General features: G+C 33.4%; 1 protein-coding gene across 1 annotated transcript in view; it reads right to left on the minus strand.

Annotated features, from left to right (window-relative positions):
• Positions 1–3,799: 3,799 nt before the first annotated feature.
• The window catches only part of smad10a (SMAD family member 10a), a 31,027-nt gene continuing 15,327 nt past the window's right edge, over positions 3,800–19,499 (minus strand). Inside the window, 3 exon segments of the mRNA XM_052135686.1 lie at positions 3,800–10,864; positions 14,792–14,930; positions 17,789–17,957. Coding sequence (XP_051991646.1) covers positions 10,653–10,864; positions 14,792–14,930; positions 17,789–17,957 — 520 coding nt within the window. The 3' untranslated portion in view covers positions 3,800–10,652.

Consider the following 19,499-nt stretch of genomic DNA (forward strand, 5'->3'; position numbering starts at 1 on the left):
ATATTATATTAAGTAATATTATATTTATTATATTATATTAGGCTATATTATATGATATTATATGATATTATATTAGGCTATATTATATTAAGTAATATTATATTTATTATATTAGATTAGGCTATATTATATTATATGAGATTATATTAGACTATATTATATTAGGCTGTATTATATTATATTATATTATATTAGGCTATATTATATTAAGTAATATTATATTTATTATATTATATTAGGCTATATTATATTAAGTAATATTATATTTATTATATTATATTAGGCTATATTATATGATATTATATGATATTATATTAGGCTATATTATATTAAGTAATATTATATTTATTATACTATATTATATTAGGCTATATTATATTATATGATATTATATTATATGATATTATATTAGATTCTATTATATTATATTAAGTAATATTATATTTATTATATTATATGATATTATATTAGGCTATATTATATTAAGTAATATTATATTTATTATATTATATGATATTATATTAGGCTATATTATATGATATTATATGATATTATATTAGGCTATATTATATGATATTATATGATATTATATTAGGCTATATTATATTAAGTAATATTACATTTATTATATTATATTAGGCTATATTATATGATATTATATTAGGCTATATTATATTATATTAGACTATATTATATTGTATTATATTATATTATATTAGGCTATATTATATTAAGTAATATTATATTTATTATACTATATTATATTAGGCTATATTATATTATATGATATTATATTATATGATATTATATTAGGCTATATTATATTAAGTAATATTACATATATTATATTAGGCTATATTATATGATATTATATGATATTATATGATATTATATTAGGCTATATTATATTAAGTAATATTATATTTATTATACTATATTATATTAGGCTATATTATATTATATGATATTATATTATATGATATTATATTAGATTCTATTATATTATATTAAGTAATATTATATTTATTATATTATATTATATGATATTATATTAGGCTATATTATATTAAGTAATATTATATTTATTATATTATATTAGGCTATATTATATTAAGTAATATTATATTTATTATATTATATTAGGCTATATTATATGATATTATATGATATTATATTAGGATATATTATATTAAGTAATATTACATTTATTATATTATATTAGGCTATATTATATGATATTAGACTATATTATATTGTATTATATTATATTATATTATATTAGACTATATTATATTCAAAAAAATACTTGTATTATAAAAAATGTATTTAAATTATACTATGAATAAAATAAATTTGTAACTTTCTTCTTCACTAGTTGGTCTTATGGACTGTATTTAAAAATATCGATTATATTTGAATTTATTTTTTAATATTTTTTTGAATAAATAGATTTAAAATATACAGATTATTTTGTCTTCACTAGCTGTTCTTATCGATTGTATTGAAAAATAAATTATATTATATCATATTATATTAAGGAAAAAAAAGAAATGAACAAAAATACTTTTAAAAATATCTCCAAAAAAATCTATATATAAATGAACAAAAATACTTGGAATGTTTAGATTAAGTTTTGTATATAATTAAGTAATATAGAATAAACAAATACAAATGTATATATTTAGAAGATAATACTATGAACTACAAAAGTTTCATCAGCAATTATATTTAAACATTATACAGTGGGTACGGAAAGTATTCAGACCCCCTTACATTTTTCACTCTTTGTTATATTGCAGCCATTTGCTAAAATCATTTAAGTTCATTTTTTTCCTCATTATTGTACACACAGCACCCCATATTGACAGAAAAACACAGAATTGTTGACATTTTTGCACATTTATTAAAAAAGAAAAACTGAAATATCACATGGTCCTAAGTATTCAGACCCTTTGTTCAGTATTTAGTAGAAGCACCCTTTTGATCTAATACAGCCATGAGTCTTTTTGGGAAAGATGCAACAAGTTTTTCACATCTGGATTTGGGTATCCTCTGCCATTCCTCCTTGCAGATCCTCTCCAGTTCTGTCAGGTTGGATGGTAAACGTTGGTGGACAGCCATTTTCAGGTCTCTCCAGAGATGCTCAATTGGGTTTAAGTCAGGGCTCTGGCTGGGCCATTCAAGAACAGTCACGGAGTTGTTGTGAAGCCACTCCTTCGTTAATTTAGCGGTGTGCTTAGGGTCATTGTCTTGTTGGAAGGTGAACCTTCGGCCCAGTCTGAGGTCCAGAGCACCCTGGAGAAGGTTTTCGTCCAGCATATCCCTGTACTTGGCCGCATTCATCTTTCCCTCGATTGCAACCAGTCGTCCTGTCCCTGCAGCTGAAAAACACCCCCACAGCATGATGCTGCCACCACCATGCTTCACTGTTGAGACTGTATTGGACAGGTGATGAGCAGTGCCTGGTTTTCTCCACACATACCGCTTAGAATTAAGGCCAAAAAGTTCTCTTGGTCTCATCAGACCAGAGAATCTTATTTATCACCATCTTGGAGTACTTCAGGTGTTTTTTAGCAAACTCCATGCGGGCTTTCATGTGTCTTGCACTGAGGAGAGGCTTCCGTCGGGCCACTCTGCCATAAAGCCCCGACTGGTGGATGGCTGCAGTGATGGTTGACTTACTACAACTTTCTCCCATCTCCCGACTGCATCTCTGGAGCTCAGCCACAGTGATCTTTGGGTTCTTCTTTACCTCTCTCACCAAGGCTCTTCTCCCCCGATAGCTCAGTTTGGCTAGACGGCCAGCTCTAGGAAGGGTTCTGGTCGTCTCAAACGTCTTCCATTTAAGGATTATGGAGGCCACTGTGCTCTTATGAACCTTAAGGGCAGCAGAAATTGTTTTGTAACCTTGGCCAGATCTGTGCCTTGCCACAATTCTGTCTCTGAGCTCTTCAGGCAGTTCTCCTTTGACCTCATGATTCTCATTTGCTCTGACATGCACTGTGAGCTGTAAGGTCTTATATAGACATGTGTGTGGCTTTCCTAATCAAGTCCAATCAGTATAATCAAACACAGCTGGACTCAATTGAAGGTGTAGAACCATCTCAAGGATGATCAGAAGAAATGGACAGCACCTGAGTTAAATATATGAGTGTCACAGCAAAGGGTCTGAATACTTAGGACCATGTGATATTTCAGTTTTTCTTTTTTAATAAATGTGCAAAAATGTCAACAATTCTGTGTTTTTCTGTCAATATGGGGTGCTGTGTGTACAATAATGAGGAAAAAAAATGAACTTAAATGATTTTAGCAAATGGCTGCAATATAACAAAGAGTGAAACATTTAAGGGGGTCTGAATACTTTCCGTACCCACTGTATTTCCACAAATCTTCAATAAATAAGTAAAAATGTATGCATTTCTCCATACTGGAGCTGTTGTTGACTTGCAGCAATACGTAAATTCAGAAATGTTTATGCCACCTGGATATCTAGAATATTATATATGAATAATTTGATATTCAGTATGGGATATAATTATTAGACATTATATAGTGAATAATTAATATTAATTAAATATTTGTTCCAGGGCCATAACCACCATAGAATTTGGGGCGCACATCTCCCTTAATATTATAATAGTGGTCGATCAATAAGGACTTTCAATGGCCGTATCTTACATTTTTCTCTTAGTCCTCCCTGTCAAAAATATTTGATAACGTTCTTCTTTAGTACTTTTAATGAATTATTTCCTAAATGTATATTCTCAAAGAAACACATCAGAAACGTTTCTGTATCAAAATGACTTTTTTACTTTGGTGTACAGTCAACATACAGGAGCAGAATGTCCTTTAACAATAGAATAATTATAACAACAAGAATTGAAATGACAATATCAATAAAATAGTAAATTCAAATATAGTCACACTGGATAACATACTGATAAATACTTGTAAGAAATAGGTTTAAAATATGGAATGCTGTTGATTTGACTTCTAGTTGGGTGATTGTCATGTTACTGACATACATGTTGGCTTTCATTGTAGTCTTACACAATACAGTATATCCATCAGTGAAAACACACAAGTTAAGTTACAGTGTTGCAAGGGGGTAGGCCATATATGTATGTGTAAAACAAAAAGTGAATTTACAGTGAAAGAAAAACTGAATTACAGTGCAGAACAGAACAGAACAGAGTCGGTTGAGAGGTAAGTAAAGTGAAAGTACTTTACAATGATAATAGTAAATGTACCTGTCACAATTATATTTGGGCTCTTCAGCATTTAAGGCAAAATAAACTTTACATTGACTGAGAATCATGTTATATCACTGGCAAATGGTTTAAACCAATACAATGTTTAGAATCAAACCTGTAATTCTAAGCAAGCTGCACTGAAGTTGTTAATGACATTGAGATACCAGTCAATGACTATCTTATAATAAATGTTTCCAGCTTTTATTACATATACATGTTATTACAACACCAAGTTGTGTATTAGACGTGTCACACAAGAGCTGGGCCATTTGTTTTCACCCAAAATTACCTCAAAAAAGTATACTGGTTTACAGATACTCCACACAGATTGAAGTTAAGCCTACATTGCAAAGTGTCTTTGCAATCTGTGCTCAAAATACAGCCATACATTGTAATATTTGTGTTTAAATTGCAGGTTGTCGACTGTATGTATCACATATCCAATGAAATGCAGCACAAAGACACTCATCAAAACAATGAGTATAACCGACATTGAAATTCAAAGTCTTTTTAATGTTCAACACAGAAAACAAGGCATTACGCCTTATAATAAATTAACCTAAGGGCTCAAAAACGTTAACATGACCTGAGCAAACGTGAACTACCCTGCAGAAGTTTGCATCCTCTGAATCGCCCAGTTTACAAACGGTCATATAGAGTCAAAACGAATCCAGAAAATACTCTATGACTGAAGAGGACTAAAACCTCTGACATGCTGCATTGGTTACAACTGTAGTGAAACCTTGATGATTATAGTCAAAATGAGAACATTATTGAGAAGGCCTTTTTTTGAGTAATTAAGATATTCATCTATGAACAAATGAGCACAAAGAGAAAGGCACAAAGATTATTACTGTGTCAACAATACTGGAAATGCAGAACATCATTCAACCCTCTAAATTTGTGAATGATCACAGCTCATACTTGTCAACACTGAAATTAGTCAGGATGTGTAATTAAAGTCAACATGAAATGGCATTCGCAACCCATTTTATTTTAGAAAAGGGATTAAATTCCCAGGTGGAATGGGATTCTCAAAGAGGAAAAAATGTAAGACAGGACTTTATTCATTGGGAAATTGATTTATCGGTGAGACGTGGCCGTTCCATATCAAATCTCCACGTATTCCAATGAAAACTACAAATTTATCAAGAACTCTACTATTACACTTCTTCTATACTACTATTATAACTCTAATGTTAACGGCCATTAAATTAATATTGGCAAGATTTTAGAAATACTGCATATAGTACCTAAAACAATACCAAAGTATCTATTCTTTTTGTTGACATTATTTTCCCTGTCCACACGACCTATGTGAAACTTTAGGAACTTTTTAAAAGTTAAGTTTTTAGAGAGGCGAAGCAAGTGATTATTTTTTTAATGAAAGATTACAGAGATAAACATTTTACTTCTTTGGAGTAATTTGCATTAGGACAGCACGATTATGACAACAACAAAAAAAATCATAATTGCCGATTATTTCCCTTGATATTGTAATTGATTCATCTTGATTAATATCACTTAAATTCAAATACAACCCCAATCCTGAAAATGTTGAGACAACATGGAAAATGCTAATCAAAATAAAAAGAAGTGATGTGCAAATTCTCTTCACCTTGTGATATATTGAAAGCACTTCAACATTATTTAATGTGCAGTTTTACCTTGTGAATTGCATTTTCTTTTTTTTTATGCACACTCATTTAAAATCCGATGATTGCAACACACTCCAAAAAAGTTGGGATAGTAACCACCATTTATTCTAATAACACTTTTTTAGCATTTGGGCACTGAATACACAAGTTTGTTAAGTTTAGCAAGCAGAATTTTCACCCATTCATCCATTATGCAGGTTTTCAGCTGTGTAATTTTAAGAGGCCTCCGTTGCCGTATTTTGCACTTCATAATGCGCCACACATTCTCAAATGGGACAGGTTAGGACTGCAGGTAGGCCAATCTACTGTAACACCCGCACTCTCTGTTTACACAACCATGCACTTGTAATCCGGTAGTATGTAGTTTGCTGTTGTCCTGCTAGAAAATGCAGGGACGTCCCTGGAATAGACAGCGTCTGAATGGCAGCATGTGTTGCTCCAAAACGTGTAAATACATTCCTGAATTAATGGTGCCACACAGATGTGTGAGTTACCCATGCCATGGGCACTGACACATCCTTGGCCCATACAGACACTGGCTTTTGGACCTGACACTGATAACAGCTTGGATGATCCTTTCCTCTATGGCCCGGAGAACAAGATGGCTCTTTCTTCTATAAAAATCATTTGAAACGTGGACTTGTCGGACCACAAAACACGATTTCACTGTTCTGCTTTCCATCTCAGATGAGACCGGGCCCAGAGAAGTCAGCGGCGCTTCTGGACAGTGTTGATGTATGGCTTCTCCTTTGCATAGTAAAGCCTTAACTTGCATCTGTGGACGCAGATGCGAATGGTTTGACTGAAAAAGGTTGACCAAAGTATTCCAGAGCCCATGTTTATGATATCCATGGCATTTTTACTTACGCCAATGAAGGCCCCGTACAATTACACAGCTGACATAGACCTGCATAATGGATAAATGGGGGACAATTCTGCTTGTTAAACTTAATAAACTTGTGTCTTCAGTTCCCAAATGCTTAATAAGTGTCATTAGTAGAAATGGCAAATGTTACACAGTGGTAAACACTCGACTGTCCCAACTTTTGTGGAGCGTGTTGAAATCATCTGATTTGAAATGTGTGTATATATAAAAAATATAAATTCACAAGCTAAAACATTAAATAATGTGTTGTTGAAGTGCTTTTAATATAGCACAAGGTGAATAGAATAATTTACAAATCACTACTTTTGGTTTTTATAAGCATTTTTCCATATTGTCCCAACCTTTTTCGAACAAGGGTTGTACTTTATTTTTGGTGAATCAACTACACGACATATCTTTTATGTCAGCTACACATCCAAAGCAAGCTGAAAACTGTGTTCCTGAATTACTTCATTGCTGTTTTGAATATTTAAACAGTAAATGAATACAGTGCATAAACAGTCATCTTTATAATTGGTCCTCTTAAAGCATAAAAAAAATAATCAAATTATGACAAAATTATACACATAAGCAAGAAACAGAGTTGTCTGCGATTGGTAACAATGCCCAACTGCTACAAAAAACACATTAAATAGAAAACTAAAAGAAGATGTCGACACAACAAGAGCAGACGAACATAAACTGCTATAATTGACAATTGTGGCAGGAGTAATTGTAATCTCGATTATTTATTTGATGAATTGTGCAGCCCTAATTTGCACGGATGAATGCACACAATAAGAAAAAATAGACAAAATAACGTAAATAGGGTCCTTTTTGATTTCATGTTGACATTAACATACTATAATGAGGTTCCATGTTTACTATTGGATTTATATATATTTGCATTTTTATTGGCTGTACATTTAAAATAAAGTAATATCAAGGGTCTTTCAATGAATGCATAATGTCCTTTAACAGTACAGTACACATTTTTACTTGGGAAGACAGCAAAACAATGCTTAAATGTTTAACGTTCAAATGTTCTACCCGCTTGCAAAAGTTTATAAAAGTATTGGGCTGTGACTCGGATTTGTAACAGTTTGAAAATACTGCCATAACTATTAGAAAATGAGTTGCTGGGCAAGATAACAATAAGAAAAGCTGAGTAACTGGTGTTGGCAAAAAACCCATTGTTCGAGTTCGAAACGAAGTTGGTGCATCTACATTCGATCCTTTTCAAGACACGCCCCCTTTTGATTTGGTTAAAGTATGAGGTGAACATGAGGTCCAGAAAATAGAACGTTCCAGACACATTTTGGCATAAAGAAAAATCCACTGGGTTCATGCTTGTTATCATGAGGTATTCTGGCTATGGTGAAGTTACACCACATGGCGAATGATTTGGTTACAAACACCGAACTGCGTCATCACAAATACTAATACCACCATTTTAAAAGCTGAACAATTCAGGCTTTATTTTTTTTTTTTTTGGTATGAAAATAAAGGAGCTGGAAGGCTATTGCAAGTCTAACTAATAAGATGCCTTGATAGTAAGCAGCATTTACGATAGCTGAGTTCAGATCCACATTTAGAGGAGCACAGCACAAGCACAGAGAACAGGATTTTGTCTTGAAAGTTTGTTTTATTATCCGTCCGACTAGCTTAAGGAGATGTCCGGTACAGCTTTGTTCATCAGATGAAAGTTTTCATTGCTAACGTTGAATGTCAACATCAACTGGTCCTTTCAATTGTTTCCTGAAGTGACCAGCGACAACATAGCCACATTTGTTTCCTCTGAGGCATTTAGTGCTACTAAACCCGTAGACTTCGAGCAAATTTCTGTTTAAAACTTGGTGGAGGCTGAACAGTCTCTTCCTCACCTGAACATAAGTGGTGTTTGACTGTGTTGTGTTTGTGTGTGTGTTTGTTTATGTGATACCAGAGTGTAATAGAGTGCAACAGTTGGTTTCTTTATGGCATAAAGAATGGCATTCTTTATCTCCATAGAGTAAAATGTTCTTTGCAATAACATATAACTGCTCTAGTATTCTGTATAAGGTATTCTAAAGTACTCTGCCACAAGTCAGTAAACTTTTTAAAATCATGTTCAGTTGCTAATACCTGGTGAAGAACAACACTACCCATAAACCTGAAGAGAGATCCACCAATCGGAGAAGTCACTGTTCCCATGGAAATTGAGCTCAGAAATGGTCAATCCCTCCCATGAAGTTTAAATATTTTGCAAATATGTGGTACTTTATACTTAAAGTCAATGACTTAGTCAATAATTTGATATTATCTTTTCTATTACAATTATACAGTATCACTCACAGTGCTTCATAGGATTGTAGTTCATTGCTTCATAAAATATCTGTTTTCAAATACTTTATGTTTGTAATATTGTTATTCATCTTGAAGCTGATTGGTTTGGTTCATGGCTTAGAACTATTTTATGTAGGATTTTATGAAATCCGTATGGAAAAATTTATTGGAAAAATACTACCGCAACCAAGACGGCTAAAAATGGACGGTCATTGTTGCGCTCAATTATATGATCAGAAACTGATCCCTTAAATTATTTTTTTGCAGGACAGATCGTAAGCATTGTCTACCAGTATTGCAAACTATTAGGCTCTAATATTCTTAGTATAACTGCATGATGTGCAAAGCTAAAAAGGCATATGGACAATAAAGCTATTTCCCTGAACTTAATCTGCAACCCTGTGTAAACTTGCATTCATTAGTTGACCTGTAGCACAAAGGTATGTGTACTAAACATCTAATTCGAAAGGGTCAATCTCACGAAACCTGTCAGGAATATGTCCAGGCCATTTTCACCCCTAAATCAAAAGAAATAATGAAAAATTGTATTACGCATAAAAAAAAGTGACATTATTTTCATAACACCGCCAGCGTTTTTAAAAAATAGTTGCCAGCCACCGCCAGGGTTTTCGACGATTTTCGCTAAACTTTTTAAAATTTCTTCCATGAATATATGAAGATGCTATATATCACAATAAAGATCTGAGCCTCTGCTTTTTATCTTCATTTGTTCTTTTTTTATTGCGACTTGAACAGAGGTCGGTTTTGTCAAAAAACAACATTTCAGACAAAAAGCTGAGAAAAAGGTATGTTTATGTCTGATATTTTGAGCTTCTCAATACTCCATTTCTTCATGTTTGAGACGATCGCAGTCTGTTTCTTTGATCAAAGAGTTGCGTACTCTTTCAAAACATGCGCAGGGGTCTTCCTTACCGTATAACACCTAAAACACGGAAACCCGGAAAAAAAGTGTTTGGCGGGGAAGCGTTTTTTCATAATGGGGGGGAATAAGCACACCCCCACTGTAATGTGAAAAATAATCATATATTTTTTAAATTGCACTGTACTTATGCACAAGGGTAAAGTTTGTTGTACTTCCTTCAATTTATGTTGATTTAAATCAAATAATTGTAATACAGTTGTTACTGTTTCAAAGTACTTGGAATCTAATGAGAATCAACATTGAGCAAACATCCAGTTTTATTACAGTAATGAGATATTTGCGTGAAAATGTGCTTAATTGGCTCCAATTTCTTTATGCAAAATACATATATTTCTTTTGATTTTAGGGGTGAAGTATGACCCTGACATGTTTTTTTTTGGAGATTCACCTAAAATCTACAAATGTATCATATCACTAAATAACAACAGAACGTGAAGAAATATCTTTTAAAAACATACATTTTAGAGTAGTGTATTTCTGTGGTGTTTTCACTGGGATTCTAACGACTGATATAAATGCAAACCCAACAATGGCGATGTTAGCACATAACGTGGTTTGCACTCTTACTTTAGCGAGTACAGTGTGTGTGTGTAGTGAGTGTGTATTGTTCAGTTAGCAGGTCCAGGGTCTGCTAGAGGCATAGTGTGCAGCACCTCGTCCAGCAACTGCAGCGCACGGTGCAAATGGACCTCCACCCAGCAGGGCGTGTGTTTGATACTCTGGCGAGGGTAGTCAGGTCCCCAGCCCTTTACAAAGCTCAGACGCAGAATACACAGCCTCCTGAGGTCATCCACACCAATACCTGCTGCTGCTGAGAGACCTGGGAAATAAACAATTTGAAATTCATATAACTTCAGAAGACACTTAATTGTTTCATTTTGTCATTCAAGAAAACAAACAATACTCTGAGCTAGAGCAATCTTTTTCCAAATAAATGCCCGCTGTTTTGAAGTTTTGCCCAGGTCCTATTTTACATCAAAAGAAATAATTAAGAAATTATATATTACACAAAGAAAATCAATCCCATTTATATAGCCGTTAAGATTTTTTACATTTTGACTCTATTTCATTAAATATGTGCACATTTAAACCCTTCATTCTTATTACCACAGTGCAAAAAAATTGGTAATTATTATTACATGGTAATTATGATACTCTCATTACTGCAATGACTAAAAATGGAAAAATTAAAAAATCTGAATATGACTAATAATTTGGTACTGCATTACACTGATGTTAATTAAAAAAAAATGTACAACAGCATCTTTTTTTACTATAATACAATACAAAATCAAGTATTGTAAATCATGGAAAATCATCAATGGGAATAGTAAAAGTAAAACATATGGACGTGTTACTGTAATGAGAATTGGGTAAATTGAGTTTAAATGTCCTTAAAATAATTTCACTTTGGAATAAATCCTAATAGAACTAAACGTAGGCTTAATTTCCTTAATGTTAATTCATATTTGTTTCTTTTGATTCAATTAATAGCATCTCTTATTTAAACTTCTTCTAAAAACAGCATTAGGGTAGATACGTTTGGATAATTTCTATGAATCAGTCCAAACTCTCCATTTCAATTAATCGATTTATATTTCAATTACTCATTTGCATTATCACTCAAAAATATTTACTGAAGTCTCCATGTGTCATTTTTTATATATTAAAATATTTTGTCCCAGTTATGTTTTAGTGCCATGTCAAAATAAATATTCTTCGATTTCGAGAATAAAGTCAGTATTATAAGAACAAATTCATAGCACTATGAAATTAATGTTGAAATATATTGAGAATAAATTCAAAATTACGAGAATGAAGTCATAGCATTATGAGATTAAAGTCATACTATTTTGAGAATAAAGTCCAATTTAAGTAAGTAAAATTGTATAATTTTTAAATTGAAGTCCTAATATTTTGAGAATAAGTTTTAAGGAAAGTAACATCAATGTGGTGAACAGCAGCAAATTGGAGCAACTGGGTCTTTACATACACTGACCAGGGAGATAATATTGGCTGTGCAATTTCGTTGTCAAGTTTGCTGAGCTGAATTTATTGTGGGAAGTTTTTGTGAGATCTCTTTTCATGAATGAGGTGTGCATTAGTACAGGATTTTTAAACCTGTGGGCAACTGTCAAGGGAGGCATGAGATACAGGCTTACACTCAAGTGAAGCAAAAAATAACTGGAACTTCTGTGAAATACAAAGGCCCATTTCAAAACATTCTTAGTGGTAACATCCCTTCAGTTATACTATTGTTTTGAAAGCAAAAACCCCCAAAAAAGCAGAGCGCATCACCCCACACGGAGCTGGACTACACAAATGTCTGTCTGCTTCTTACTCCTGAATAAATTCAGTTTCCTACATAACAGCGGCACTGTCCGGATACTAATAATAACTGTACCAATGCACCAAATCCTATTCTAAAGTATGATTTAACTGAATCCTCCACATGCATCTCTTTCATTAATGAAGCTGCTGGCTCGGCATCCGTTCTTTCTGTTTAATATTGTGATTTTTTTCCTCTGTAATTCAAATTTTTTCATGCAATATATTACTTTAATCTCAAAATGCTAGGACTTCATTCTCATAATTTTGACATTATTGTTAAAATATGATGACGTAACAAATGCTATGACTTTATTCTTGAAACTTTTACTTTTTTCTCATAAAAGGCATATAATGAGATTATTCTCAAAGCATTTGTACTTTTTCGGAATACGATGACTTTATTCTCAACATCGTAAAAAAGAAAATGTTTTAACATGGCACTAAAACTTGGTTGTAGTCTTTCACTACTATGAACCAAAATTGTACTACTATGATCATGACAAAAATACATACAATACAATGTATTTATTGTGTAACTACATGTTTTTCTACAAAATTCTCATTTGCTGCTACTGAGGTTGAGGTATGGTTAGGAAAAGGGGTTAGATAGAGAGAGAGAGAGAGATACACACACTGACATCTAAAAGTTTGGAATAATGTACAGATTTTGCTCTTATTTGCTCTTATCACCAAAGTGGCAATTAACGGATCACAATGTATAGTCAGGACATTAATAACATGAAAAATTACTATTACAATTTGATTTATTTATTCTTAAACTTCTTCAGTGTTCTCATCAAAACAATCCTCCACCTGCAACAATGACAGCTTTACAGATCCTTGACATTCTAGCTGTCAGTTTGTCCAGATACTCAGGTGACATTTCACCCCACACTTCCTGTAGCACTTGCCATAGATGTGACTGTCTTGTCGGGCACTTCTCACACACCTTACAGTCTAGCTGATCCCACAAAAGCTCAATGGGATTAAGATCCATAACACTCTTTTCCAATTATCTGTTCTCCAATGTCTGTGTTTCTTTGCCCACTCTAAACTTTTCTTTTTGTTTTCTGTTTCAAAGGGAGGGATGGCTGCTGGAAATGGGGGTCAAATGTCTAGATTTGATCAAAAATTTCTTTTTTCAAATAGTGATGGTGTTGTTTTTTACATCAGTAATGTGCTGACTCTACTTTGTGATCAGTTGAATGCCACTTTGGTGAATTAAAATATCAATGTCCTTCCAAAACAGCAAAATCTGTTCATTATTCCAAACTTCTGGACACCAGTGTGTATATATATATATATATATATATATATATATATATATATGTAACACTTTAGTATAGATTAATGACTAAGTCATGTAATGACTTGTAAGGGACAACTTACAGACTTGTTTGGAATTAAAATATATTTTTTAGGCCATTGTTTGGTTGATTTCTTACCCTTGCCTAATAGCCTCTTTACATTCGTTTTTTCCTAACAACTTATTAGGTAAAACCAAAAGACACCAATAGCAAGTAAAGTGCAAAATACAGTACATCCTTTATAGGTTCTCATTACACTTTGTGAATGTGCAACTTATAAGTATAAAATAAATGCAGAAGGCAGAGACTTTTGTTGCTTTGTGTAAATGGCAACAAAAAGCATCCTCTATGGACTAAGGGCAAATAGTATTAGATGCTATTTGCACTCCTCATTAAATACTACCATACAGTATAGGAGCATCCCTGCAGAATGTTTATTGTTATTTAGAGTCCCACAAACACCCTACACCAAACCCTAATGCTTATTTTCCCTGCTTTGTTGAAATACTATATACATTCTACATGAATTTCATACTTATAAGCCTCACATTCACACAGAGTACTGCATCATAATATCTATTGATATGTTTTTGCTTTTTGACAAATTCATTGTTATGACTAATGCAAATACAAAGTAGCTATAAAGAAAGAATAAGAAATCAGCTAATAAAGGCTTAATAAATACTTTATAATGCCAAACAAGTCCATAACTAGTCACTTACAAGTGTAATTTTTAGTCATGAACTACTTATTAACTTATTGTGCATGATTTATTCATTCTTCCAAAGAAAGAACATTTTTGACTTCATTATCTTGCGCTATAGTATTAGCCTGCTCTGTCTCTTAAAATACTTTCCTTTTCGGCTCTAACCACCTGTCATATAGAGACCACTTTTCAATCCAATCAATTAAAACCGGGTTGTTTCATGTTGACTTTAAAGGTACTAAATCAGCCTGTTTAGTGGTCTGAGAAGGGGTGTAAAATAGCGATTAAAAACCAAATTATAACCATTTGTAGCGCAAATAAAACTTGACTAATATTATAAATCAACCTCAGGGAAATAAATAATATGATTTTACAGTTTTAATGTGTAAATTCAGATACTCACTGACTGCAGGGGCAATTCCACCAACACTTCCAGGTCCTGGAATATTTCCTGCCACTGCGGCCGCCTGCGCTGCTGCTGCTGCCTGCGCTGTGGCCGCCTGCTGCTGCATCTGCCTGTGACACTGTCTGAGGTCAAACACCTGCAGACACAAAACTACACACTCACATTTACTGCTTCCGGAGTGAATGAAACAAACAGTCCTCTGTGCAGTGTCCTGAAACAACAGTTGACAAGAAACAATTTGGACATCCTTATAAAAAAGTGAAGCTCGGAATTTAGCCAAACTAATGTGACAGGTAGCAAAAATACACAGCTCCCAAGTGGTATTTATAGCCCATCAAGTCTGGCATTAAAATGATAGCTCACCAACCCTCACGTCGTTTCTATTTTTTAACAATCTTTATACTCCTCTTTTCATACAAAGTTCACAGTGACATGTAGTAAAGTAAAAGCGCTTTATTCCAAGTCATATGAAGTCAATTGATTTGGTGGTTCCTCACTAATAATCATGGCAATCTTCCTCCCACATTAAGATTCATAAATTGGGTGTTGCATTTGGTTACTACAAATGCAAGAAGCAATGCTATTTTGATGTCGATGACATTATAACTAAAGTTTTGAATCTGGACAACAACTTCTGCAGAGGGGAAGATTTTCAGTAACGACTAAAATTTTGGTCTCTTTGTTGCACAAATTTGGCGTATGGCTTTATAAAACTTGAAGTATAGCAGAAAAGTCTTACGGATAGTGTTTGGAGCTGGACACCCTTTGTTCACTACATGCTTTCACTTTACAGAAATATGGGCAATGTAAAATTAAATATATATATATATATATATATATATATATATATATATATATATATATATATAAATAAATAAAATATATAAAGGTATTTGAGATGTTAATGCAGCCTTATAGACCTGAAGCTGTCTAGTATGTTGTTAATATTATTCAAACAATAACAACAAGAAAATCGAGAAAACCACTCACTGATTTTGGCTCAATACATTTAGTAACTTTTAAAAATATGAATGTATTATAATCATAGCGAAGACCAGTAAATTAAGTAGTTTTGTTACATTTTGTGACTTTTTGCTTTTAAAATACTTCAAGCACTATTTTATTCTTTTATTTAATACATTTTTATCTTTGTTCTTTTGCTTTTTATTTGTTTCTTTGTTCTTCATTTTTTACTGTTAACTTTTTTTAAGAAAGTATTACTCAGTTACTAGAAACAACGTCCGTCCGGAGAGAGAGAAAGCAGTAAGGGCGCTTACGCCGAAGCTAAATTATGTCTAAGACATGTCTCTAATTCCAGTGAGCATGGGGAGAGTGGCATATAAACGGCCACATCACCCCCAGAGGAGAGAGAGAACGACACGAGTGACCAGTGACTGGCGTGTCTTATTAAATGTTTATTGTGAAGCTGAAGAGTTTATATTGAAGTTTATACATACTGTGAAGCTGAAGACTCACAGAAGTCTATGTTAACAAAGTTTGTGTGACACTGATCTGATTGAACTGAGAAAAGCTCTGAGAAGATTGCACGCAGAGTGTTGAAGGCAGAGAAATAAAGAGCCTTACTTGACTGCATCATTGCTCTCCGTCTCTTCCTACAATCTCCGAATGTGGAGTTCTTACAAACATTTAATCAAATGAGTAAGCATTTTGTTGTGGTATCAAAATTGGTATTGAAAATCGTCAAATTGCTTTCATATACTAGCAAAACAGACATTATAATTGAAATACACCCAAAATAATCAGATTTAAGAACAAATCGAATCAAATCAAGAGCTTGTGAATCAGAATCGAATCAGGAAATCTGAATCGATAATGAACCCTAGCGTGAACATCGTTCAAAATATCTCCTATTGTGTTCCGCGAAAGAATGAAACTCATAATGGTTACGAACGTGAAGATTGGTAAATAATGACAGAATTTCATTTTTGGGGCGAACAATCCCTTTGACTCATTTTGCGCTCCCCCCAACCAGTAGCATGGGCCAACAGAAATTATCGATCGTATGAGATTTGTACATTATTTATTTATTTAATATTTAGCTAATTGTTTCCAGCCAGGGGCCTATTTAGGACATTTAGCTTCTAAAGTTTGTCTATTTTAAGAATGCTTAAAGTCAATCAACCCTATTCACTTTTGAGTACACTCAAAAAGGTTTTATTTTATTTTACATGCATAACATTTGGAACATTAGGAGGCCTTGTGGTTGGGAACAGATATTGAATATTATATGGGGATTCAGGGGATTTATCTTAGAGATTTTTGAAAATGTAAAAACAGAATAGACATTTTAACAATAGAATTGACCGTTCTTTTCCTAGCCCAATTTGCTGCGGTGTCTTTTGACAGATGAAATTACAGATAAAAAAAGACGTAAATGTGTACTGCCCTACAAATATTTTATTAGAGGAGGAAAATAAAGTGGTTAGAACAGCCTGGGTGTGCTAGACCAATGCTATGGCTTCAATGATACGGGATGCCCATCAACTGAACACGCATCTGATCTACGCATCAGGTGTGTAAATACCTTTGTTATAATGACAGCAATCTAGTTTCATTTTTTGAGCTCTTGTTGTTTTGAAAGATTTGGTTGCTATCATTGTCCAGCCCAACAGCCTCTGACGTTAGCAGTTCATGGTGCATGGCCAGCAAGCTTTTGGCTGTTGGTGGAAAAGGGGCATAAGACAATGATTTGGTGGGCACCGGCACACCCAGACCCACCCGTGGCTATGCCAGTGCTTCCATTTCCTTTGAAATAAGCTTTTTTCCTTTACTCCAAATAGCCTTTTCTTGTTTTAAGCATAAACCTCACAAAGTGTTGTTAGATTTCTCTGAAAACAAGTCAATCTATGCCCTTTTGCTTGTCAAGTTTAAACAATATTTCAATATTTTTACTAGAAAACAAGACAAAAATACTAATTAAGGAAATGTTTTTCTGCAGTGTTAAATGTGTACGTGACATCTCTGATGTATCACCTTAATGTATGCCCCTGGGTAGATTTTGTGCACAGCGTCTCCTGGTGCTCGACCCGCTTCTCTGTCCAGGTAGTAACTCTGCACAAAGACGGCGTGATCGCTCATGCAGCGCATCCAGATGTCTCCTTCTCCACGACACTCTAGCTGCACGCCTTTACCTATGTGCAACCTGCAGACCAGGAGAGAAGTTACTGTTGCGGAAATTTAAGGACTTGCCATTCATGCTGTAAACTTTTTAATGACTTTACATTTTGGTTTCACCAGAAACAGTACGTAATACAAATGAACAGTGTCACAACTAAAACCAGATGTGCCATTGTTGACATGTCTGCATTACATTCCATCAGGTTGAGAGAGAACAACATGTTAGAAACCAGTTATATCTCCCAGTGCATCAGCCTTCCATAATGTTTATTATTGTTTACCACAGTGTAAAGAAATATTTTGGCCCAGTATGCAATTTTTGCAACGTGTGTTATGGCCAACATGAAACCGGTGAAAATGTACACACCAAACAAGAACTCACATACACATATACAACCACTAGGAGTGAGCAATATAGCTATTAGCTATTACAAGTTTCTAAATCTCTAATGTCTCATTGGTTTTCAGAGTTTTTATAACATTTATGTGATCTTAAAAAGACAAAATAGAAAAAACATCACTTTAACCAAAACGCCATTGATGCCAAGTAGTTTCATAACGTTTCATGTTAGGATCAATTAAAAAAAAAAAGAAACAATTAAGGAATATTGTTTTTTCACTGTTTAATAATTTTATATACACCAATATAACAATACATCAAAATTGACAGCAATATTTACATTTTACTAAAACATGTATTACCGTTAACATTTTTGATTGATTATGCAAATTAATTATTGAATCATTATTATGAACTAATTTATTCGCAGAAATTAACCAAACTTCTGGTTTGCTACTGAGATTTAAAGTCAGCATGAAACAGTGTTTACAAGCAATTTTACTACTGTAAAGTGTCATATTTCTGAAAATCACATGACATTCAAAAAGGAAAAAATGTAGGGTTGACTTTTTTCCATTGGGAATTAGGGCTGGGGGGGTGTATCGAACATTGGCAATATAATTGCGATGATTTTGTTGACAATATGAAAATTAAGCCGTTTGTGAATATTGCAATGATTTCAATGTGATTTTTATTGGCCATTAATTTTCTTAAAGAGTGCATCAGTGGACTAATTTCATGATGCTTCAGGGCTGCACAATTCATCAAAATAACATCAAACTGTTTTGAAACTATTTTAAAACTGCAAAAGGCTGTGAATAAAAACAGATAAATATGGTCTGTGTGCGCTTCAGAATAATCAGGTGACAAGCTGATCTGTGCACACACGGGGCTCGTGGGCTCAAGTTTTAGCACTTTTAGAGCAGTTCTCATGCATTGTGAAAGAAAAGCACTGCATGTTCATGCATTCGTGCTGTTCCCAACATTAGTAACCACTACAAGTTATTACACAAATCTACATACGCAACACAGTATAACAGAAAATGGAACATTGTAAACTGTCAAATACACACTGCACTTTGAGTGTCAAAATAAAAGCCCAAGTTGAAGGTGATGTAAACGCTGCACTTTAAGTGTCAAAATAAAAGCCCAAGTTGAAGGTGATGTAAACACAGCACTTTGAGTGTCAAAATAAAAGCCCAAGTTGAAGGTGATGTAAACACAGCA

Source organism: Xyrauchen texanus, chromosome 10 (genome assembly GCF_025860055.1).
Source record: "Xyrauchen texanus isolate HMW12.3.18 chromosome 10, RBS_HiC_50CHRs, whole genome shotgun sequence".
Lineage (NCBI taxonomy): Eukaryota > Metazoa > Chordata > Actinopteri > Cypriniformes > Catostomidae > Xyrauchen > Xyrauchen texanus.